General features: G+C 43.0%; 1 protein-coding gene across 9 annotated transcripts; it reads right to left on the bottom strand.

The window, feature by feature from the left end:
• Window positions 1-342: 342 nt before the first annotated feature.
• ddx3xa (DEAD-box helicase 3 X-linked a) lies at window positions 343-24,740 on the bottom strand. 9 transcript variants are annotated; one of them, XM_014164503.2, is made up of 20 exons: window positions 24,425-24,740; window positions 20,170-20,218; window positions 19,993-20,040; window positions 15,236-15,295; window positions 12,636-12,746; window positions 11,970-12,096; window positions 11,764-11,871; window positions 11,439-11,538; window positions 11,156-11,291; window positions 10,828-10,922; window positions 10,563-10,661; window positions 9,952-10,112; window positions 9,591-9,735; window positions 9,359-9,503; window positions 8,460-8,507; window positions 4,861-5,042; window positions 4,562-4,679; window positions 3,697-3,853; window positions 3,462-3,598; window positions 343-3,277 (listed from the first exon to the last, which is right to left on the bottom strand). In XM_014164503.2, the coding sequence occupies exons 1-20, from the start codon at window positions 24,467-24,469 to the stop codon at window positions 3,180-3,182; spliced, it is 2,169 nt and encodes a 722-aa protein (XP_014019978.1). In that variant the 5' UTR covers window positions 24,470-24,740; the 3' UTR covers window positions 343-3,179. The 9 variants fall into 9 exon arrangements, with proteins under 9 accessions (XP_014019978.1, XP_014019975.1, XP_014019974.1 ...); XM_014164500.2 differs by having other exon boundaries at window positions 12,615-12,746; XM_014164499.2 differs by having other exon boundaries at window positions 12,567-12,746.
• Window positions 24,741-25,599: the final 859 nt, after the last annotated feature.

Below are 25,599 nucleotides of genomic sequence, written 5' to 3' on the forward strand. Positions count from 1 at the left end.
CCAGTGACTTGATCACAACAGGGTTGTGTTCAGTAGGAATGTTGAAACAGAGCGCAGGTGTATTACCCAAACTTGCCCAATAAGAATGCGCATCTTAATTTTAAATTGCAAAACATTTGGCTAAATTGTGCACTATTGAACACAACCCTGATTTGATAAGAGAAGAATTCCATAAATGAGACAAGTGAAACATGGTGTTAACAATGAAATCTCTCAAATGAACTGAAGCCCATCAAATCTCAACGCCAACTTCGCTGCTCCTCTCCACAGCCACTAGGCAATAGCCTGTCCTACATTTATAACACAAGTCTTAAAAAAACATGCTTGATTTTTATAATACGGTACTTTTGCATTCAAACTTTATTTAGGTAAAATCATACAATAAATCACACAGCTGAGTCTTTTCCCATGCTGTGCATTAGCCTCTAAGCTAGTACAGAAAGCAAAGTCTAAGTCTAAAGAGCTCTGGGTTGTTCTTCCTCAGGGCACTGAGCAAGTGGTGCTTGTAGCCTATTCTTCCTGTGTTCAGGCTAGCAGTTAATGTGCTGCTACGGTGGGTAACACTACTGCAGCTGAGACCTGCTCAATACTCTGAGGGAACAATCCCCAGAGGTGCCATATGCAAATGCAACAATAGAGAATAAACCACATTGTCATGTGCCAGACATTCACTGGATTTAAAAAAAATATATAAATCAGGTCAAATTAGAATAAAGAGTTATTATAAACAATGCACACAATTTGAGAATCCCAAACAGTTCTGCACCAATAGATTTAGGAAAATTAGATTTTGCTCTTTTAACAACTTTAATTCCAAACCTTGGCATGTTTGATTAATTCCATTTCTCTTTTTGAAGGCCAATTTGACTATATAATATTTAGAGATATTTCAAGGCCTCAGGCCCTGACATCTGTGGATATTATTATTTTTGACCGAGTCCAATATGTCTTAAACATTAAAAAGCTCACACTACCCCGAAATATATATTTTTTTTCTTCACGCATACAGGTGACATTCAACATTCAAGTGCCAGTGTTTTTGTTACCGTCTTTTGGTCAAGTTTCTTGTAACTTTCAAAGAATCACTTTGAGGCTTACAAAAATAAATATCTCTCAGAAATGCTTAATAAATTACACAAAACTAGCAGCAAAAGTAGAATCTAGAAATCTGTGTGCAAATGGCTAAATTCCCAACTGCTAAATCCCCTGGTCCCAAATAAATCCTGTTTAAATGTTGAGAACCCTTCCCCTTTGTAAACAAGCTGCGTTTTTTTTCCCACAATCTCCTCACACACAATATTTGGAAGCTTACTGACATGTATTCAAGACATTTATATAAAACTCTAGATGTGCAATAAAATAACTTTTGTAAAACTTGATGGGCACGACAACAAACAAGGGCCTACACACCAAAACTCAAGTAGCACCTTTCAATCCAAGTTCTCACTGTCAGTGCATCCGCTTTTAAAGTGAATACATTTAAAAAGTTTTCAAAAGGCACAATACACTTAAGAAACGTAGTGCACTTAGAGATACTCAAATGCCCCATCTCTCCTCCTCTCGTTGGCTGCTGCTCTTTGAGGGGAAAAGCCTTGTCTGGCCGGTCAGAACCAGAGCTTCATACACATCTAAAGCTGACTACCTCCCAGAGTTGACAGTACGCATGTACCATAAGGAAGGGGACAACAGTCCCCAGTCTTTGGCCACCTTCACAGCAAGGAGCAATGGAAACCAAAGCAATGGCGGTGCACTAATAACCCTTGACCTTCACCCCATAACCCCGGCGACAACTGTCCTGCTGTCCAGTCCCTTTGCTTTCTGACTGGTTAACCCTTAGTGATGGACCTCCTACTGCTTGTCTCTGATAGATGAACCATGCCCCTCCAACACAGCTTGAAAAGAGAAAACGTTTGTAATTAAGTTAAGCCTGCGACTCAGTTCATTTGTCTTATATCTCCTTGACCAAAAAACAAAACACTAGCATGCGTAGAATACCGGCTCGGCGGTCAGCGGTAAGACTGTTTAATGTTAACGCTGCGCCACACCGTGCCCCCCCCCCCCGACGCTGTGGCCCTTGTGCAGCCATTTTGAACTTCACTTCCAAGACGGCAGGCATTTTTTGTTTTGATACATGTTTGTAGAAGAAACATTTCACTCAAAAAACTGCCAGTTTTACAATACCACGCGCATGCGCCTGCTCTTCAAATGTAAACAAACCAAAAAACACTGCCCAGTTAATGTAGCTAGTGGTAGGTAACTTACTAGCTGCCATAACACTGTCAAGTCAATTCATTGAGTGTTTCTGTTTGAATTAAACCCTAGTGTGTGTTTGTTAGCACTGATTTTAACGACTTTCCGTGTTAAGAGATCACAACTGGAATGGCTATTGGAAAGACTACCGTATCCTTAGAGGAGCCTATCCAGGATAGAGTGAGCGAAAAAATTAAAAAGTAATCGAACTCTTCGTCCCTTAAAGATTAGAATACAGTTATTAGCCAAACTAGTACGGCCCAGTGAGGTCGGACGCTACAGTGAAGTTAGCTGTTTGAACTCGATAAAAGGCTACATGATGACCCTGCGACAATTTTGAACGGTTCAAATGGATTCATGACTCGAGCGAGCCACAATGCCCCCAGTGTTTGCCAAGGTTTGATTAAGTATAAGCTTGTTTTTCTTCTTCTATGTTTCTTTTTTCACCCAAAAAATAAAATACAATTTAGAGCTCTTGGCCACATTCATTTGGTGAAATGACAACAGAATTAGTCCTGTCTAAATTCAAAAGGCACAGTACATTAACATACAAATGATCCTCAGGTTATTCTTTTAGTTTCTTATTTTTGTTTATACAAAGAAAAAAGGATGTGCTGTTTTGAACGAAAGTCTAGAGTTGCTATATCAGACCATACATGTCAGCATCCTTACATGCGCACTCTTTATCTTAAGTGTGCAAATCTCTGCTCTTCTCCAGTGGATTGGCATCACGCTGGTTATATCTTCGCGTTGCGTCGTTCTCCATGTGAGAGAAGCGAAGGGGCAGAGAATCGCAATGTGTGTAATGTACTGTGTGTCAGTGAAACTACACAGGGTTGAGTGAGTGGGGGTATTTTAGTCTGGCGTAGTCAACATGTGGTTTCCGTGAGGGGATCGGTTTGGTTGGCGTGGCAACCAGGTTTCTATGACTAGTTGCCCCACCAGTCTGTTCCACTACCGGAGTGGCTGTAGTTGCCACCGTAGCCCGCATCGTTGCCGCCATAGGAGTTCCCGCCTCCAAAGCCACCTGGGAAGGACAGAGGTCGAGCGTCAGTAGATTGTTATGATAGCTGTATGCGAGTTACTGAATTAATCTATATGGATGACCCCTCACACATGATTGAATCAGGAATGCCAAAATATCATGAATAAAACCTAAGGGACATTTAGAGTCGCTCTTCAAACGGTTCAGAAAAGGGCCGAGCGCTTACCTCCACCAAAGCCACCACGGCTTCCGCCGCCTCCATAACCCCCGGTGCGTGGGCCACCGCGCCCACCGCCACCGCCGAAGCCGCCACCACCGGGTGTCTGACGGTAGTCCCTGGCACCAAATCCACCAGAGGAGAACCTAGCGGAGCGAGAGAACAAAAGTTGATACACACAGCTCCTTTCTGATCAAAAACCATTGGTGGGCCATTAACATCCCTGAAAAAGTTGTGCGTGCACCTCTTGGAGCGTCCGCGTCCTGTGTTGCCCTTGTGCTGGTTCTCATAACCCAGGCTCTCCAGCCAGGACGGTACTTCCTGCTTGGCCTCCACCAGAATGTCCAGCAGGTCTTTGGTGATGTTGCTGTTCTTGTCGTTGAAGAACGACGTGGCCAGACCTACAAAACGCAGACAGCTCTCAATACTCGACACACAGATCACGCAGCGCAACTCTCCAGGGCATGCGGTGGAATGAGCAACTTCAGTTCTTGAAAGACTTAAGGCTTCTTAAAAAGACAATTCATGCCGTGTGAGATCTTAAGTAATATAATAGTGTAGTTTTACTGTTTATTCTGGGTTATTCTCGTTTCTACAACATGTAGCCGAGTCTGTTCGGGCTAGCTACCATGCCAGTCGTATCAGATGTGATACGCCGAGGCGCATGTCCAACACAAACCGTTATTCACCGGCACCAGTGTGGTAATGCACTCTCCAACACAACAGGACAATCTACTGTTGTGCAGAGCTAAGCACACCATTTTCATTATACACCAACCGAATGTCAGACTGACAACAGAACCTGATGCACAAGGTGAGTGACGCATGTGACCTAGCTATCACTAACTATATGTGAATCCAATAATCATTTGGTGATTTATCTGTTTAGTCTGAGTCATGTTACTTATGCAGCAAACAAAAAAAAGCGAATTCTTGTTTTTGTAGAAAAATGTTATAAAACTTTTTCCTTCGCATGCCCTCGAACACAATCTTGATGTGTTAGAGCTGGGTCAAAATCCTACATGAACACACACACACACACACACACACACACACACGATAATGGGTCATGATGGGAGAACCCCCCCTCAAACACTAGTCCCACTCACCCAGGTTCCCCACGCGGCCTGTACGACCGATACGGTGGACATACTCCTCTATGTCGCTGGGCAGGTCAAAGTTGATGACGTGCTTGACGTTAGAGATGTCCAGACCCCGCGCAGCCACCTGGGGGAAACATGATGAAGACAGAGGGGAAACATGATGCAACCAGCAATGGCAAAAACCTTTCAGGTGGTGATCGTCATTATTCAATACAAAGCGAGATACGTTTTGATGCATGTAGGATAAAAAGGGGGAAATGACATCACTATGTCTGTTGACAGAAGGGGTGTGTGTGTTGCCGTACCGCAGTGGCCACCAGGATGGGGCAGCGGCCAGAGCGGAACTGGTTCAGCGCCTCTTCTCGGTCTCTCTGGGAGCGATCACCGTGAATACTGGTGCAGGCGTAGCCCTCACGATACAGGAAGTCCTCCAGGGCGTCCGCTCCCTTCTTCGTCTCCACAAACACCAATGTCAGAGACTCCTTACCTAGACAGAGTGAGGAAGAGAGACGTAGCGAGAGTGCGCGAAAGAGATGAAAAGAAAAACAAGCAAACGTTGAGTACTTAGCTCACAGGCTATGAGCAGGATAAAGACTTCAGACAATGAGAGGGGCGATGGGAGCAGAAACAAAAAATGGTGCTGCGCTAACAGAGTAGGTGCTGGTAGGGTGACCACATGTCCCAGATGGTGCAGGACAGTCCCGCATTTTGGCCCTTGTCAGACATTCCAACTAGTCTCTTTTGCAGTCACGTTGCACTTATTACAAGATATATATCATAAGTATGTGATACTGGTGATGTTAAACACTTCAATTGTTGTTGAGATCTGATATTCTGCGCAGCACAAGATGGGATGTAGGCCTACGTCATCTTCAACCAATCACATTTATCAAAACCTTTCGTGCTAAATTCCAGCTAAACTTTGAGTGGACAGTTTACTTAACTTGTGCTTCTAACAAAGAGCTACAAAAGTAGGTGGGCCCAGGCCTAAATAGCCATATTATACTGAAAGGTCTCAATTCTCATAACTTGCTACTTCTGCATACAAAAGCACGTGGACACCTGCTCGTCGAACATCTCATTCCAAAATAACGGGCATAAATATGGAGTTGGTCCCTACTTTGCTACTGTAACAGCCTCCACTCTTCTGGGAAGGCTTTCCACTAGATGTTGGAACATGGCTGCCGGGAATTGCTTCCATTCAGCCACAAGACCATCAATGAGGTCGGGCACTGATGTTGGGCGATTAGGCCTGGCTCGCAGTCGGTCGTTCCAATTCATCCCAAAGGTTTTCAAATGGGGTTGAGGTCAGGGCTCTGTGCAGGACAGTCAAGTTCTTCCACACCGATCGACAAACCGTTTCTGTATGGCCCTCACTTTGTGTACGGAGGGCATTGTCATGCTGAAACAGGAGAAGGCCTACCCCAAACTGTTGCCATCGAGTTGGAAGCACAGAATCATCTAGAATGTCATTGTATGATGTAGCGTCAAGATTTCCCTTCACTGGAACTAAGGGGCCTAACCCGAACCATGAAAAACAGTCCCAGACCAATATTCCTCCCTCACCACCGAGCCTTCTCCAGGTATCTGCTAAACCCAGATTTGTTTGTCAGACGGTGAAGCGTGATTCATCACTACAGAGAACGTGTTTCCACTGCTCCAAAGTCCAACGGTTGCAAGCTTTATGGCACTCATAGTGCATAGTGATCTTAGGCTTGTGTGTGGCTGCTCGGTCATGGAAATCCATTTCATGAAGCGCCCAACGAACAGTTCTTGTGCTAACGTTGATTCCAGAGGCAGTTTGGAACTCTGTAGTGAGTGTAGCAACCGAGGAGACATGATTTTTAAGCGCTACCTACTCAGTGGTCCCCTTCTGTGGGCTTGTGTGGCCTACCACTTTGCAGCTGAGCAGTTGTTGCTCCTAAACATTTCCACTTCACAATAACAGCACTTACAGTTGACCAGGGCAGCTCTAGCAGGGCAGAGTTGACAAACTAACTTGTTGGAAAGTTGGCATCCTAGGATGGTGCCACGTTGAAAGTCAGAGCTCTTCAGCACAGACCATTCTACTGACAATGTTTGTCTATGAAGAGTGCATGGCTGTGTGCTGTCAGCAACAGGTGTGACTGAAATGGCCGAATCCACCAATTTGACGGGGGTGTTCAAATACTTTTGGCCATGTAGTGCATTTGCTGCTACGACACCCATGGTAAATCCTGTAGAGCCTGGCAGTGAACGCCACAGTAGATAGGACTTGCCGCCGAAGTTCAAATATTTCAACTTTTGCCGTAGCGTTTTCTACCCGATGTTCATTAGCATTCTTTGGTTACTGAAGTCACCCTAGCAACGCATGCTGGCTTTTTTTCTCTTTCTTGTCCCGCTATGTCAACCGGTATGATGGTTTTGCGTCCCTCGTCTATACGCAGCATAACTGTTTTACATTCCCTGAGACCAACCAGAAATGGTTTCCTTGGCCAAATAGTACCAGATTTTCATTAACAGCCACAGTCTCTTACTGCATCACCAAATTTTGCACAAGGCAAAAGAGTAGGTGCTTCAATTAGCTTGTTCGTTGCAGCGGAAGGGGGATTTGTGTATCTGGGGCATTTTTTTAAATTATTAATGTAGGCTACACTGTCCCGCAAATGTGCCACAAAATCAAGCCGCTGTCCCGCATTTGGGTATTTTAAATGTGGTCACCCTATAAACTCGATGGTGGTGTGACAGTTCATCACCATGGAGCAACGAAACAAATGGAAACTGAAAAATGGAAATTAGGGGAGCAGAAGCATCATCCCTTTCACTGACAAATTATTACGTGCAATTGGTTCGGTTTTGCAAAGTTATGCCAAATGTCCTCATAACAGAATTAGCCAGCTGTCCCATAACTCGACGTCCTCATACCAGAATATATAACAGAATATTCACCTATCCAGTCATAATATCTGTGCTAATGTCACAGAAGGCGTGATGTCTATTCTAAATATTCAAAATCGGGGCTTGGATATCTACATGCAGGTCTAGCGCCTCGGGCAGTGTTCACCAAACTCAGTCCTCGGGACCTCAAGGGGTGCACGTTTTGGTTTTTACGCTAGCACTACACAGCTGATTCAAATAATCAACTAATCATCAAAATTTGATTAGTTGAATCAGCTGTTTCTAAAATGTTTAACTTCATATTCATCATGTTTTGTCGTAAAAAAAAGATAGAAGGCAAGTGTTTCCAATGACAATGCCTACTCATAATTGGTCAAACACCGATGAGGTCATTGGAAACTCATCGTCTATCTTTTCCCCCACAAAACATAGTAACGACATTTTCATATATGCTGATGGTGGAGATGAATATGAAGTTAATTTATCATCTTTTTCCACCTTTAACATAGATGGACTAAAACTACTTTTATAGGAGACGTAGCTCCTTTAGACAGTTGACTAACAGAGTGTAGCTCAGTTTCCAAAGGCAACAGCCCAACGTGTCCTTAATCTCCCACACTTGTGTGTAACACCCAGACAGTAACGCCAAGCCAAAAACACCAAAGCTGTGCTCCAATTAACATCCTCCTTTGAGGATGGTAAGCGTTACCGCTGGTTCTAATGACAGGGTTAACAAACCGTGGTCCTGGAGGGCTGTAATTTAGACTAAAATTGTGTCTTAGTGTTGGGCTGGAACAAAAGCCTGCACACCACAGCTCTCCAGGCCTCGAGTTGCCCACCCCTGACCTAAGGGTAGGATTCCCCTGGCCCTGAAACTGCAACCATTATGTCTGGCCCTAAAGCTCTTAAGAGAAATGATGAAAGGAGAAATAGAGGGTTGGGGACCAGGGAAGGGAAGAGGATGGAGTGGGATGTTTGCCAGTTGGGAGGGTCAGACTGGGGGTTATAGTACCATAATAATACTTACCGGGTGTCACTGCAGCCTCCTGAACATCAGGAGCATCACTGGGAATGACTAAATAAAACCAAACCGCCCAGTAAAGTAAACCAAAGGCAGTGTGGAGTAACTTAACAGTTCTTAACAGATATGTAATAACTAGCGCTTTCCCAATCATCCACCCTCCATTTCACCCAGGGGAGAATAGTTGACATGATGAACCTTCACCAGTTTAGGAGACATGTCCATGAGGCGATTCATTTACTTTGGGCATACAGACTAACAGGTGGTTGGGGGTGGGGGCAAGGGAAAAGGCTAACAAATGTACCCTTTTAGATAAACACCTTAGCAAGTATCATCAATTAGTTTCAATACATCTGTGACTGAACCAATGATTTAGATATACACACACTAGTTGACTGATACGAGGCACTGTGTTGAAGCCACCGTGCCTCCATCTTGGCACTGTCCCACTACTGTAAAAAACATTTGAAGCTATAGAAATGCATTTCTTAATGTCTACATTTATGTTTTCAACAAAATGTATTTTATTACTGACCAACTTAATGCAGACTTAACATTGTCCTTAAACATTTGACATTACTAATGTTACTGTGCCCACTACAACACAAAATACTTAACATGTAATTTTGTCCTAGAAACATTAATTGAAATACTGTAGAATGCTATTAATTCCTGTGGAGGACTGCTTCTTCTGGGGAGTGCCAATATGGCCGACCGGTGGCTTCAGAGCCTCTCAATGACCAAAACATAGCATCAGCAATCCAGGGCTAATATACATCATTGGATTGAACGTTATACCTGTGTGAATGATGGAGTTTGGTGTGAGAACGTGAGCATGCGTAAAAGGGTTTGAGGGTTATGGGGTAGAGTTGGTGTCTTTGTTCGTTTGTGTGTGCGTTCCTTACCTGTAGCGTTGAGCAGGTCCAGGAGGAAGGACCTCTTGTCGCCATCCTCCACCCACACTACTTTCTGGGTGATGTTTTCTGAGGTGGAGCCCACGCGGCCCACGGCCAGGAAGATATAGTCCTCCAGGAAATCACGCGCCAGCATCTAAGTCAGAAACACAGTCAGAAACGTGCACCCAGGATTTTACGCTATTTCTCAAGCTTGTGTCACTACTGGTGCATGCGTGTGTACCTGGATCTCCTTGGGGAAGGTAGCACTGAACATCATGGTTTGACGGATGCCTTTAGGTGGCATGGTGTCCTGCTCCACGATGCGTCTGATCTGGGGCTCAAAACCCATGTCCAACATCCTGTCAGCCTCGTCCAGCACCAGGTAGCTGACAGGGATGACAGAAACAGCTCACTTAGCACTCTGGTCACTCACTTATGTTAGTGTTGGAAAAAACATTAGCCAACTCATTATCATTAGCACTAGGCAACTCGTCAGCACTAGTTAACCAGTGCTAATGAGTTGGCTAACAAGTTCTCTTGTTAGCTTTAGCAAACTCTTCAGCGTTAGCCAATTCGTTAGTGTTAGCGCCTGCCCCACTCACTTGCAGTAGTCGAGGCCAATCTTGCCCCTTTCCATCATGTCCACCAGGCGCCCGGGTGTGGCCACCAGAAGGTGGCAGCCTCGCTCCAGGTCTCTGATCTGCTGGCCGATGTCAGCCCCCCCGTACACCACACAGGGACGCACACGGGAGCGGTACGCAAACTAAGAGATGCACAGGACAGTTCAGAACACTAGTACAGCCATAATTCAGTATTAACCAGCACCCTTTCATTGTCTTTGGAGTATCGTTCTATAACAGATGTTACCGAGATAAAAATCTGACTGCAGAACACTTATGTTACATAGAACTAATTTTGACATGATATAAGATTGTACCAGTGATTGAAGATGGAACCAGAAGACATGGCACTGGGCATTTCGCCCTTCTATAACACACACTAGTACAGGGAAAGTGTGCATGCCAAGAAAATACATTTTATTTATCTAGTTGCAATCAATCAGCCTGTTGGGAATCAGTAACCTTCAGCTCACCATCTTCCTTAGCCACAACAAGGCTACTCTACTATACTGGTGTCACTACAACACCATTCATGGTCTGTCCATCGTGTATGGTTTTGTCTGTCTGTGGGTGGGTGGAGTTTTAGCCCACACCTTTCTGGACTCTTCGTAGATCTGCAGGGCCAGTTCTCTGGTGGGAGCCAGGACCAGGGAGAGAGGATACTGCTTACGGCGCCCATATTTACCGCTGTCCTGTGGGGGGAAGCAACAAGTGTTGGTCAACCTCAGCACACCAAATAAATAAATAGCACACATGCAAGACGGGGGGGGGAGCAATTTAATTGCTTTCATAGAAAAGCAGCGTTTCAGATTGATGGAAAAACTCAACGTTACAGGCTGCTCATGTATGTGAGTGTACCTGTCCGTTCTTGCCAGCCGCTGTAGCGTCTCCAGGCCCCTGTGTGTAGATCTGGCTCAGCACTGGCACCAGGAAGGCTGCAGTCTTACCCGAGCCTGAGGGGAGGAACATTCAGTCATTTACTCAATACAATAATCATTCGTTTTTGCTGGTCTAAAAGAAAATCCCAAAACATGTTTTAAATTCATAATATATTTAGCTCAATTTGTAATGCAAGAGAATCAAATTAAAAAGTCTCTAAACAGGCTCAATTCCATTTTATCCTCTAGCGAATCCTTCCGCTACCGTCTCCCACCTTAAAGTAAAGCTTCTTCATTCATTCTCTTACCAGTCTGAGCACAAGCCATGAGGTCTCTCTTGGACTTGATGACCGGGATAGCGTATTTCTGGACAGGGGTGGGCCGCGTGTAGTGGGTCAGGGCAATGTTGCTCATGATGATCTCCCCCATGTCCACATCATGGAACTGAAATACCAAAACACAGGCACTGTTAGTTTTGGATCACTTCTACTCTTAACTTTTGTCAATAAGAGTTACTTGAAAGTGTCCAATATAGTGTTACCCTTGATCTACAAGACAATTGTTGACTGTAAAGCCAGTGATGTGACTTACACTATCAATGTGTGGCGGGCAGTTGGATCCAGTGGCCTCCACAGGAATGTCGTCATATTTCTCAAAGTTAATACCCGTGTTGCCGCTTGAGAACAGCTCCCTGGATGAGCGGAAAAAGATTGGGTTAGAGGACGTCACAGACAACACCTAACATGACTCTTTAAAAAGTAACCCAAAATTGCTGAACACTCCTATTGCACACTCCCAGATGTAAGAGTGAGTCTAAGATCAATATGGTTGAGTATGCTTATATAAATGGCACACTTAAAGTTGCAGAACTCCTAGATACACTGATTTTGGCCAATGTAACAGTTGTGAGACTCACGCTTCTAGGCGTTCGTTGGCGGGGCTGGGTTTGGACCAGTCCTCATCATCCCTGGAGTCTTCCTGCCAGCGGTTGTTGCCTCCACCGCCATAACCTCCACGCTGATAACTACAACAGAGACACTGCTCAACACACTTCACAATCATCAGCTGTCTGAACACACACCTACTTGTATGGCAAAATATATTCCGCTGACTGGTACTTACCCTCTGCCCCCTGATGATCCACGGTCGTTGTAGAAAGAAGACTTGCCCCTTCCGCCAAAGCTGTTATAGGCCGCGTCTTGTCTGGGAGTACCTCCCCAGCCTCCACCATCCTGTCCACCACTAAACCCTAGCGAGAGAGAGAGAGTGGATAGCTTAGTGAATACCACCATTAAAATATTGCTTTGGAATCAAACAGCCATTTTGGTAAATGGATTTGATTGATTGGATCGAATGATTGGAGTATAGGATAGACAGAATCTGCAGGGGCGTTTTTTTCTATATCTTTCAAGTATTGTCTGCGTATTTTATCAATAAAATGTCTTAAGTAAAGGAGTCTGATTTGTATTAAGTATTTTATTCTTAAATTATTTCCATTGCTGGTGACTCAAGGAAATTCTGCCTCTGCAGATAGTCTACTATTAGTAGTCATTACTAGTATTACCGAGAAAAAATGTGTCTATATGCACAGTAGGACCTAGAGGACCAGATCTAGAGCATAATACAATACCTACTACTTGCATCAGTCTAATAGTATTGGTAATTACTAGTATTACTGCGTAATAGATAAATACAATTTGGCACAGTAGGTTTCCCCACCTGCGATGTGCATTGGCTGATTAAACGAGGCGCCACCCATGCTGTTACCGCGGTAGCTGCCACGCCCACCTCTGTCATTTCGGGGAGGCCCGCCGCGTCCCCCGAAGCCCGCATTGCGGTTGTCATGGTAACCATTGGCAAAGCCGTTGCTGCGTCCGCTGTCCCATCCTCCTGGAGAGTCTTCATGGACAGGGTGAGGAGGGGAATGAAAGGAAGAGGGGGATGATGAGACGGAGGTAGAGAAAGTGTACTATGGAGTTGTCATGTTATCAGAGACTACGGCGATAGATTGGACTCCCAAGCCCACAGACAAAGGAAAATACTCCCATCACTTTTAAAATATCAGTTCTCATCACCCTCCTTTCAATGAGAAATCAAACAGATTTGGCAAAGTTAGTGACTATTGATCAAAGGACTTATAAAACTATATTTTAGAGATTCAACCTTGTAAAAAGAGAGGCCAACTGACTGAACTTGGCAGTATGAGTTCACAACAGAACATCTCTGCAGAATACCTATACTTCAAAAGAATCCTACAATAACCAATTTTACAAAATACAAGCTCAGGCCCCCGTCTGAGGTGGGGACATTTACTACAGCGATCTGCCCATCTCTGCATGCTGGCCGTCTCATTTTTCCCCATTGGCGGCAACACCATTATGAGTGCGGGCTAGGTAGCAGGCTGGTCAGTGGACAGTTTAGTGCTTCACCACTGCCAGAAGTGACAAACAGCTCCAACCCAAAGGGTTTTTCTTTCACTTCAAGGTGGTAAAGCTTTAGATAAAGGTAGCCTAGGGAGAGATGATCCTAAATATGTAGTAAGCAGCAGCAGCTTCCATATCCACCTGTGGGTCCTCAGGGGCTCCTTCCACACCAGATTTCACACACAGGGCAAACCTAATGTGGTGAATACACACACCAGCTGAGGCTTCAGACGAGGCCTAGAAATGTGCACAAACACACACTGTTCATATCCCTGTGCACTATGCAAACAGCGCTAGCCAGTAGCCACATTCTGTAGGATCAAAGACTACCATTCAGAGGCATTGCTAAGAAACTGAGTCAGCTAGTTTCATGTTTGACAAGGGGTCCAGAAATACTTGTTCATTTAGCCTAGTCCTCTGTTGCTGCAAACTGTGCATTAACACAAGGGATGCAATAACGTGTAATTCAAATTGATGCAGGCTGAATGAGCTACATTAATAAAGACAATTCTGTCGAAATTACTTGAGGTGAAGACTCCAACAGTAAGCAATATACTATATGAATGTATAGAGTGGCTTAGCCAATGTTCAATCAGACAGTAAAATTAGCAGGTCTACTTATTCTTTATAGAGGGACTATTTCTGGACAGTAGAGTTATTAACACAGCGGACCAAATTAAGGTGGAAGGATACAGGAATCACATCATAACCAATCAGGATTCAGATCAGTCACCAGTTTTCCTTGGTCAATTACAGTGCCTATTGGAATGCTTCCAAGTAAATGCTAATAGCTATTTAAACTCATCAAATGTTCAACATTTCCTTCATACAGGCGTCCCTGCTTTGATTCCATTCAATTTGTATACTCCTAGAACGACCAGAAGGTAGTAAATACTACATCCCAAAGGTTCATTTTGATACAGCTGTATTCCTACTGCAGATACACAACATAAGGATGTTAGCATTGAGCATACTGCAGCTCCCATTGGCATTAGTAATACAGCCATTCTAGTGACACAGGACAGAATCTCACTAAAAATATCAATTTTAAACAACCATGCAACAGAAGCAAGCTACTGCATACTAGAACACACAGCTTTAATACCAGTCCATGGCTGCATATTCTCAAGTGATACCCCATTCCCAATAGTGGGAATTGGGTGTGGTGTTCTCTTAGGGGAATAGCCTACGTGTCATGCAGGTACATAGGTATACCATTTCTGTCTGACCAGACCCCATTGTTAAAGTGGTAAAAGTCTAGCTCCTGAGAAGCCAGTCTTGGGTAACTTAAGCAAAGGTACAGGGGAAGGAGGCTATAAAAACAGATTCTCCTTCCATAAGTTGTCTGATGCAATACGAGTAGGTTGACACTAATAGTTACCGGCCATACAGTCATCCCATCCAGGTGTATAGTTATTTTTGTGTCTTTGGTGGCATTGAAGGTACTGCTCAAGAGAAACTTTCAGGGACACTACACATTGTAAAGGCTTTCAGTACGGAAAATACTGTTGGTTAGAATATGTGCAAGATCACACATACAGTGCATCCCAAAACATACACACAAAACAAGATTAAAAATGCAAGTGCCCGATACGGCTAGCTCATCATTGAAAGCAGCTATAATAAGATGTTAAAATTAGATGTGGTGCAATGTCAGCAAATATGTAACGCATTGGCCTAGATGGAGCTATCATATCCTGTTCCCTCTTACATATAATTTGTAAGCAGCATCTGAGCAAAACCAGCAGAGAAAAGCAAATCAGTTCAGGTTTGAAGCTGGGTGTCGCATTGTTTTTCAAAAGTCTAAGCCCCTTCACATTGGGTTCCATATACACAGATTCAGCTTAAGTTTGTGGAATCTGTGCACCTGGAACAACCCACATTGGTGTTTCAGGTGTGTAAAAGGCCATTTCATGCAACTACAAATGCAGAGTGCCCTCAGCAAAGGAGACGGAAGGCACTTACAGAAGTTCACTGGAGGTGGCACTGAATAACCGTACTGTCTACCAGAGGAATAAGCATTTTCTGTTGTGGAATAAAAAAAAAGACAATGACACAAAAGTGTGAGATGAAGCTAACCCAAGAAACGCTTTACCATGATTAATGAGATGTTCCATTGAGATATACTGCGGCATTTCATATTTTGTAGAACTTCTCAGAGGCAAGTCAGTGCTAGCCTAGTTAGCATGAGAATGTTTTCTTAGGACACCGGCTTGTCTTTCCCTTAAGAATATTGTGATCCATTGGACCCAATGGGCAACAAGCAGTAAATCCAACTGGTAAATTTCCAAATCCAACAATCATGGTGTGCAAGTTATTCAGAGAATGTCGATGATTTCTCTTGTGATTTAACTGGAAGTATTTTTGTTGGGCCCGGTCTAGGAAAAAAGTAGCCACGACTGAATCAAGTGTACAGTATCCTCTGCAATTTTTGGTGTATGCATCTCAAGGATTCCCAGACTTTTGACAGATGCCCCATTTTGATAGATATATATAAAAGAAATCTCCTGGCCCCACCATGTTAAAAAAGTGATGTAATAAACAACCAGTGGTAACTTTTTTTCTTCTTCTTGGAGCTATGACAGTAAAATTGATTGACTGATTAGTAATAATACTTAAATCAGAAGGAATTATGGTTTAAAATGCATCAGAAATGTATTGGGAGGTTGAGGAAAACAGGCAATTGTGTATGATCTTCTGTGTAAAAGAGATCATAGATGTTTTTTTCCCCCCACCAGTCTGGTTTACAGCCTGCTCCTGCCCACTCTGTTCTAAGACATTCTGAGGGAAACAGAAGACAGTGTTCCTGAGAGCCTCATCTTTCAGTCATGGGGTCACAATATTTTGTAGCTTAAACCGTTATATCCACATTTCTAGGAAGAAAACAGACACCGCTCTTTTTATCACAACCGCATTTAGCAGGCGAAAGCTGTATGAACCAAGCGCAACCCCCAAAAGTTTCTCGCGGCACCATTTTCAAATCACGACTGCTAGACTAAAATATTGGACAACAGAACATTGTCTTTTGATAGACGCTTGAGCAAATTATAATATTAGCTGCTGGAAGCTTTAACTGTAGTTCAGCTCATCAGGGAGAGAGGAGTCATTGTTGGCAATTCCTGTTGGCAATTCCACTAACTTAGTCAAAAGTACTTTCTATGTGCACCAGTCAAATGCCCTGTCTTTTAGCAACCTCAACGTTCTCTAGGTCAGCAGATCCCAACCAGCGGTCCACAAAGAATTTGTGGAAAATAATTGAGCTTTTGGTCCTTAGGAAGGAAAAGGTTTGGAATCGCTGTTCTAGGATACCGGAATATCTTGTACAAGTCCTTATATCCCCATTTGAATGCGTAAGGCACCTTTGCAGTTGCAACTAACCGGATCAACACTCCTAACTGTAGCATGTGTGCTGTTCAGTTTTTTTTATATTTTTTTATAAACAGCAGGTAGAAGGACTGACGTGTGATCTGATTGCTGAAGTGGGGTTGTGACTGACAATGAGCAATACGGTCCCCATTCCAGTGGGGACCGTATTGCAATACGGTCCCCATTCCCCTGGATCGGGTGACAATGTAGGTGACATGTAGAAAGTACTTGTCAACAAGTGCCAGCTTTCCACGACGATCAATAGGACATCAGGCGGCACGTTTCCTTACTTGTTAGGAACGCTATTACGTTTATCGAGAGCTGTAGAAGCATTTGCTTGCGGTAAACTCCTTATGCAGGTAGAAGGGCGACATTTCAACATTAAGTATTCCAGGTCATGTGAACATAATTTAATTATTTCCACGCCTGTGAGCCAAGAGTTGTTAGACAAGAAAGACACAACAATCAGGTTGTACGTCATTGTAGGGCTGGGCAATATGGCTTAAAAGTCTACTCTTTCCCCCAAATGTATTGGTGATTCACAATACACATCTCGATTTTTTGTTGTTCTCCAAATAGGCGTTGTTGTACAAGTAAAAATAAAATACACTACAGTTGACAGTCCACAATAATCAAATTAATTTGAGGCTTGTGAAATTACACCAAGGCTAAATACATATATAAGCCTTACATAACCACAAGACCCACTAGGACTTTATTTTATCAAAAAAGTTCCGCTTTTTGATTGGACAGCATATTGAAAATGCAGATTTCGGAATTCTAACGCTACCCCTGGGTTTATTTTCTTTCCAAAACTCCTACACTAGGGAAATGTATTTAACAAAATAAAATTGTTTAAATTCTTTAGCCTAAGACATTGAGGGGAGGTGGGGTGCTAGGCTGACATATGGAATTGTTTTAATACAGCTAAATGATCCATAGTCATACTATTTGATTAAGAATGTTAACCTGTTAGGGCTAGGGGGCAGTATTGACACGGCCGGATAAAAAACGTACCCGATTTAATCTGGTTACTACTCCTGCCCAGTAACTAGAATATGCATATAATTATTGGCTTTGGATAGAAAACACCCTAAAGTTTCTAAAACTGTTTGAATGGTGTCTGTGAGTATAACAGAACTCATATGGCAGGCAAAAACCTGAGAAGATTCTGAACAGGAAGTGGCCTGTCTGACAAGTTGTTGTTCATCTTGGCTCTTTTTATTGAAGACTGAGGATCTTTGCTGTAACGAGACACTTCCTACGGCTCCCATAGGCTCTCAGAGCCCGGGAAAAAGCTGAATGATATCGAGGCAGCCCCAGGCTGAAACACATTATCGCGTTTGGATAGTGGCTGGTCAGAGTACTCAGACTCAGGCTCGTGCACAAGATGTTTTTATTTTCTCTCTCTTTGTACGTATACACGCTTTCCCGGTCGGAATATTATCGCTTTTTTACGAGAAAAATGGCATAAAAAATGATTTTAAACAGCGGTTGACATGCTTCGAAGTACGGTAATGGAATATTTAGACATTTTTTGTCACGAAATGCGCCATGCTCGTCACCGTTATTTACCCTTTCGGATATTGTCTTGAACGCACGAACAAAACGCCGCTATTTGGATATAACAATGGATTATTTGGGACCAAACCAACATTTGTTATTGAAGTAAAAGTCCTGGGAGTGCATTCTGACGAAGAACAGCAAAGGTAATAACATTTTTCTTATAGTAAATCTGACTTTGGTGAGTGCTAAACTTGCTGGGTGTCTAAATAGCTAGCCCTGTGATGCCGGGCTATCTACTTAGAATATTGCAAAATGTGCTTTCACCGAAAAGCTCTTTTAAAATCGGACATAGAGTGCATAGAGGAGTTCTGTATCTATAATTCTTAAAATAATTGTTTTTTGTGAATGTTTATCGTGAGTAATTTAGTAAATTCACCGGCAGTGTTCGGTCGGAATGCTAGTCACATGCTAATGTAAAATGCTGGTTTTTGATATAAATATGAACTTGATTGAACAAAACATGCATGTATTGTATAACATAATGTCCTAGGGTTGTCATCTGATGAAGATCATCAAAGGTTAGTGCTGCATTTAGCTGTGGTTTGGGTTTTTGTGACATTATATGCTAGCTTGAAAAATGGGTGTCTGATTATTTCTGGCTGGGTACTCTGCTGACATAATCTAATGTTTTGCTTTCGTTGTAAAGCCTTTTTGAAATCGGACAGTGTGGTTAGATTAACGAGAGTCTTGTCTTTAAAATGGTGTAAAATAGTCATATGTTTTTGCATTTTTGAGGTACTTGAATATCGCGCCACGGGATTACACTGGCTGTTGAGTAGCCCAGAGAGGTTAAGACCCCATTGGGTATCAAAACAATATTGATTTTGGCCTTTATTACTAAAACCCATAGAAAACCCATTCATAAATAGACACAGATAATGAATCACAAGATACAAGGTTGACGTGTCCTAAACCTAGGATATTTGTTTTTAAAAACGTCATAAAAAATATAAAAAACAGGTTTAACCCCTTTTTTGGTGTCACAAAACTACCTGTATTCTTCAATTTATTTATTTTAAAGCGGTACCGGTTATCTTCAGATGAGTCCCTTGACCCTTGTGGGGGTCCTTGAGCAAAACGGAGAACGCCATCATGTTTGTGAGAATTCCCCCTTTCCATGTGGTCCCATTAGTTTGTAGCCCAAACGGTTCACACTTGTGGGGGTCGTAGAGCAAAACACCATCGTGTTAGTGAGTCTCCCCTTTTCAAAGAGTAGTCATAAATTTGCGCTGTAGGTCAGACCGTTCAGATGCTAGACGTTTACGCGAGAAATACCGAATATCGTTTGTCTCATGGTCTGACAAACACAGCTGGAGCTCTGCCACCTTTTACAACAGATGAGAAAGTGCGACACTGCAGGATGCAGTGGGCAGATACCTCTAGCTTTAACTGACTGATTTTGATGGGATTTTTTATTTATTTATGTAACTTAGATTGATGCAACAGTGCCTCAAATAATTTTGGGATTAACTGACAAACGCATGGATTTCTGGTCGAAGTTGTAATTTCAACCCGTCCCGACCCCATTAAAACACTGGCCAAAACTTATTGCACACCTTCATTAACGACAGGTCCTTTGATTTCTAACGGCATTGAATATTAAAATGGAGAACATGGCAGTTTTTTTGGGGAGGCAGGCCTGAAACACGCAGAAGGGTAGGCCTATAGAATTTGGAACTGGTAACTGAATCGGCAGAAGATCTCGCTCAGTGCTGAGTCTGTACTCTGGTAATACAAATCAGGGCTGATGACTTGTATGTGATTTATTGGGTGTCAAAGATGACGCTTACCGTTTTTGGAAACTTCTTTGTTCCTCAAGTGAGGTGGAATGTAACGCCCTAGGAACAGTGGAAAATGTTAGGACTATCAGTTTTCACAATGAGAAACAAATAGTATGGTAAAGCCATTAATGAAGATTGCCACAATGAGCTACACTGAATGCAAATTATTGTGCTGTTAATACTTACTGCCTGTGCCTCCTCCCTGCCCGTCAGAGTTCAAGTCTAGGCCAGCAAGCTGAAAACACACAAATACTGTTGGAGTGCATCAAGTGAATTTACAACAAGCATGGTCAAATACAACCATGGGGTGAATTAATGCTTCCAAATCTGATGGTGCAAAGTGCCAAGTCTGATCCTAGCACTGATTGGACAGGTTCAAGTTCAGTATGAAGGATAGCCTGTACAGTGCATTCGGAAAGTATTCAGACCCCTTACCCGTTTCCACATTTTGTTACGTTACAGCCTTATTCTAAGATTTATTAAATTGTTTCCCCCCCTACATCTACACACAACACCCCATTAACGACAAAGCAAAAACAGAAGAAAAAAAACAGAAATATCACATTTACATAAGTATGCAGACCCTTTACTCAGAACTTTGTTTGGGGAGTTTCTCCCATTCTTCTCTGCAGATCCTCTCAAGCTCTGTCGGGTTGTATGGGGAATGTCGCTGCACAGCTATTTTCAGGTCTCTCCAGAGATGTTGGATCTGGTTCAAGTCCAGGCTCTGGCCAGGCCATTCAAGGACATTCAGGAGACTTGTCACAAAGCCATTCTTGCATTGTCTTGGCTATGTGCTAAGGGTTGTTGTCCTGTTGGAAGGGGAACCGTCGCCCCAGTCTGAGGTCCTGAGCACTCCGGAGGTTGTCATCAAGGCTCTCGTTGTACTTTGCTCCATTCATCTTTCCCTCGTTACTGACTAGTCTCCCAGTCCCTGCCGTTGAAAAACATCCCAACAACATGATACTGCCACCCCACTTCACCGTAGTAATGGTATTGGCTAGGTGATGAGTTGTGCCTGGTTTCCTCCAGACGTGACGCTCAGGCCAAAGAGCTCAATCTTGGTTTCGTCAGACCAGAGAATCTTGTTTCTCATGGTCTGACAGTCCTTTTAGGTGCCTTTTGGCAAACTCCAAGCAGGCTGTCATGTGCCTTTTACTGAGGAGTTGCTTCTGTCTGGTCACTACCATAAAGGCCTGATTGGTGGAGTGCTGCAGAGATGGTTGTGTCCTTCTGGAAGGTTCCCCCCCATCTACACAGAAGTACTCTGGAGCTCTGTCAGTGACCATTGGGTTCTGGGACACGGGCCCGTCTCCCCCAATTGTTCAGTTTGGCCGGGCAGCGAGCTATAGGAAGAGTCTTGTTGGTTCCAAACTTTTTCCGTTATAAGAATGATGGAGGCTACTGTGTTCTTGGGGACCTTCAATGCTGCAGACATTTTTTTGGTACCCTTCCCCAGATCTGTGCCTCGACACAATCCTGTCTCAGAGCTCTACAGACAATTCCTTCGACCTCATGGCTTGGTATTTGCTCTGACATGCACTGTCAACTGTGGGACCTTATATACAGGTGTGTGCCTTTCCAAAACAGGTCCAATCAATAGAATTTACCACAGGTGGACTCCAATCAAGTTGTAGAGACATCAAGGATGATAAATGGAAACAGGGTGCATATCCGTGCTCAATTTCAAGTCTGAATACTTATGTAAATCAGCTATTTCTTATGAATTTGCAAAAATGTCTACAAACCTTTTCTTGCTTTGTCAGTATGTGGTATTGATGAGGGGGAAAAGTATTGAATCCATTTTAGACAAGTCTAAAATAAAATGTGGGAAAAGTTAAGGGGTCTGAATACCTTCCGAATGCGCTGTATACTAAGTCAATGAATCGAATGTTTACATTACTGAAGTGATTCGGTGTGTGGGAAAGTTCAAAGTTACAGCCAACGTTCTTGGCTTACATGACCAAATTGTTTTTGCGTGTGCATGTTGATTTTGTCTATCCCCCACTAGACGCTTTTATGACACTCCGGTTAAAATACCCAAACCAACTATATTAATTTGGGGACAGGTCGAAACACACATGAAACATGCATTGAACATTTACCTAGCTTGCTGTTGCTAGCTAATTTGTCCTTGGATATAAACATTTACGGATCAAGCATAAATTGGCCTTTAGTCTAGTCCTCCGCAATGGATTAGTTCACTGAGATGGGCACATACATGCATACATAGTGGTTACTGCTCGACTAAAACAACCTTGGTCGACCAACAGCCTAACGACCAAACAATCGACCAGTCGACTAATTGGGGTCAGCTCTATTCCCCGTTCATCTTTCTTCTGTGGATTTTATCAGCAGTTGGCAAACAACTAAGACGCATTACCAAGTTCTATTTTAGCGCCTAGCTACACAGACGCACGGAATGCTACAGGTTTGGTCAGCCTGTTAAATGCTGACCAGACCACCCAAGTTGCTTGTGCTGCAAAATAAATGTACACTAACACATTAGTCAATCATTTCACCCAAACTGCTTGCCAAGCGCTAAAACAGAAATGGGTTCTATTTTAGATGCTTTAGGCGCTGTGAGTCCCACCTCTCCCATTTCCTCATTGGTTTTTAGGAGCATAACGTGGGGGATTGAAAGATGAACTAGGTACACACTCCAGTCCAGTTGGTGGCGGTAATGAACCTTAAAGTTTGCTTCCAACCGCCATATAAAGTCCACAGAAAAACACTAGGTTTTCCCTTTATATTTATGGATAAATTGTCAGAGTAGAGGAAACACGGTTTTGTATGATCCAATATGGGTCAAAATTCTACAAAGTTCCAGCTAAAAAAGGGCCATATGCATTCCCGCTAAAATAACAACCCAAATGTTTTGCCACAGCAAATTAGCTAGCAACAGCACACTAGCTACATTTCCATCATTGTTTCATGTGCATTTTCACCTGTCCCCAAAGTAATATAGTTGGTTTTGGCATTTTAACCTGCTTGCCATGAATGTGTCTGGTGGGGATAGACAAATCAACACATGCACTGAACAGGTCATTGCATTTTTGATACACCAGAAGTACATTAAGTTGCAGAGGTAGTGCATATGTTGGATTTATCGAACTTTCACCTATTACGTTTCTGTCAAGCCGTTCACGCATATGGTTTGTTACATACGTTCGATAAATACAACATAGGCACCAAATCTAACGCACTGCAACATAATGCTGCAAGGCAAACGCAGCATTCCATTAGAAATGAATGTACTTCTGGTGTAACAAAATGTAGTGACACAAGGTGTGATCAAGGCTTTACCGCCATAGTGAATCAAGTGCAGAATATCCGAGAATAACGCTTCCAACACAGCATTTTGGTACACCAGAATTACATTCATTTCCGATAAAACGCTGCGTTTGCCTTGCAGCATTGCGTTGCAGAGGCAGTTGTGGTGCACAAGTTGGATTTATCGACCTTATGCGTCAAACTGTATGAGTAGGTGGCTTGACAGAAGCGGTAGCAGAAGGTGAATGTTTAACTTTTGCTGCATACAAATCCAAATGATGCTGTCGGTGTGATCGAAGCGTTATTCTGCTGACTAACGTTATATCCAAACACGATTATACCGGCGAAGTAACGTTATCTAGACAAACATCCACATAACATTTATTAAAAGCAAGTTAACTAGCTATGTTTTACATAACTAAAACCCGACATTAACTCACTAACTAGCCAATAGTAGTTTGGCTTTGTAAACGCAGTCTGGAGTAGGTTACTGTATTCACCTACAGTACTTGCGATTGTTATTTCCTGCGCCACGTTTCAAGACTCAGCAGTTACTTTTACCGGCCGGTAAAATTGCATCAATCCAACCAGCTAGCTAACGTAAACTAGCACGCTAAATTTATCTGAATATCAATTGTCAGCTAGGTAGTTAACTATGTTCTATTCTAACAAGTATTGGTTCTGTAGCTAGATAGCCAACATTAGTTAAGGCCTAACCAAGCCTGGATAAGATTGCCGCGAGATCAACTACGCAATCGATACCGACCTGTTACGTGTAGCCAACTAGCCTGGCTAATTACATAAACACTAAAATATGTATTTTCGACTGTCAGCTAGCTAACTACATTAATATACAGTTATTGATCGCAAGTGTTCACTATATGTAATCGCTGAGACAAATAGTTTGCTAACTACCCAAGTCTTATCAAAACTGAATATTGCTAGGCAGCATTCGCCAACTCCGCCATCACCATACAGTGAATTTCACCGGCGACACACCAACCACCATTTTACCAGCCACATCCACGCAGTTAGCTAGCTAACATTAGCTTGGCTACGAACCACTTTAGCTTAGTAGCTTCGCTAGCTGACGGAACGTTATTTTAGCTGTCCTAACTCCATATTTCCTAAGTTATAATTGTATTAAATAAATTAAGTAAACACTCACCTGCTGATCTAGACCGTGTTGATTATCGACGACCACATGACTCATAACTAAAGAGAATAGAGAGGATTATTTGTCAAGGGAAAGTATTTTCTTTGTTAGCACACTAGCTAGTTTCTTTGTAGATCACAAAATCCTTCCTAGATTCCAGTCCGTAATATGTTCCTAACGTTATGTCCTTTCAGTCAATAAAACAAGTGTATTGTGTAAATAAATGTTCCTTTCTGTCAGTTTTTACGTGGTTGTAAATTAAAGTATCCACTCGAGCTGTAACCGTAACCTTCCACTGGCTTCTCCGTGGTGGAATGAAGCTAAATTACGCGCACAGGTACCGCGAGATAACACTATTTTAGAACAGACATCGCGATGTTCCACATTTTGTAAATTTCCGCGCGGAAATATTAATCTGCCTTCTTTTTGCTCAGGTGAAGTGCGTATGATAGTAAAGGAAATAATATTGCTAATAGCAAACATATTAAATCGTAGTAAACATCTATTATGATAGGACATAAGAAAAGGAGACAAGGTGAAGGAAAGGAAGCAAAACCTTGTGCCGCGGTACTTTGGGTATTGCTTAATTGTCTGAAATGGCCTCTTCTCCTTGTATCAATGATCTGCAATTCAACACTGACCTTTAAATGTTTTACAGGTTAAGCATACCATACTAAGTAGGTTCCACAAGGCAAAGCTCAATACAGGACTAAGATGCTCCTCAAATGTGGCAGGGCTTGCAAACTTACAGACTACAAAGGGAAGCACAGCCGAGAGCTGGAGCCTACCAGATGAGCTAAATTACTTCTATGCTCGCTTTGAGGCAAGTAACACTGAAACATGCATGAGAGCATCAGCTGTTCTGGACAACTGTGTGATCACTAAGACCTTTATTTTATTTCATTATTTAACTAGGCAAGTCAATTAAGAACAAATTCTTATTTACAATGACGGCCTACTCCGGCCAAACCTGGACAACGCTGGCCTAATTGTGCGCCACCCTATGGGACTCCCAATGACAGCTGGATCTGAACCAGGTACTATAGTGATGCCTCTTGCACTGAGATGCAGTGCCTTAGACCACTGTGCCACTCGGGAGCCCAGGTCAACATTCAGGATGTGTACTCCGAACATGCGCTGACCAACTGGCAAGTGTCTTCACTGACATTTTCAACCTCTCCCTGTCT

This window comes from Salmo salar, chromosome ssa21 (genome assembly GCF_905237065.1).
Source record: "Salmo salar chromosome ssa21, Ssal_v3.1, whole genome shotgun sequence".
NCBI classification, from domain to species: Eukaryota; Metazoa; Chordata; class Actinopteri; order Salmoniformes; family Salmonidae; genus Salmo; species Salmo salar.

Excerpts from the sequence above, each read along its gene's own strand:
- ddx3xa (XM_014164499.2), bottom strand. The coding sequence starts at position 24,469 with ATGAGTCATGTGGTCGTCGATAATCAACACGGTCTAGATCAGCAG. Across the intron at positions 15,296-19,992 it reads CAAAGAAGTTTCCAAAAACG|AAAATGCTTATTCCTCTGGT; the intron begins GTAAGCGTCATC and ends ATTCCACAACAG. Across the intron at positions 10,923-11,155 it reads CATGGCTTGTGCTCAGACTG|GCTCGGGTAAGACTGCAGCC; the intron begins GTAAGAGAATGA and ends TCCTCCCCTCAG.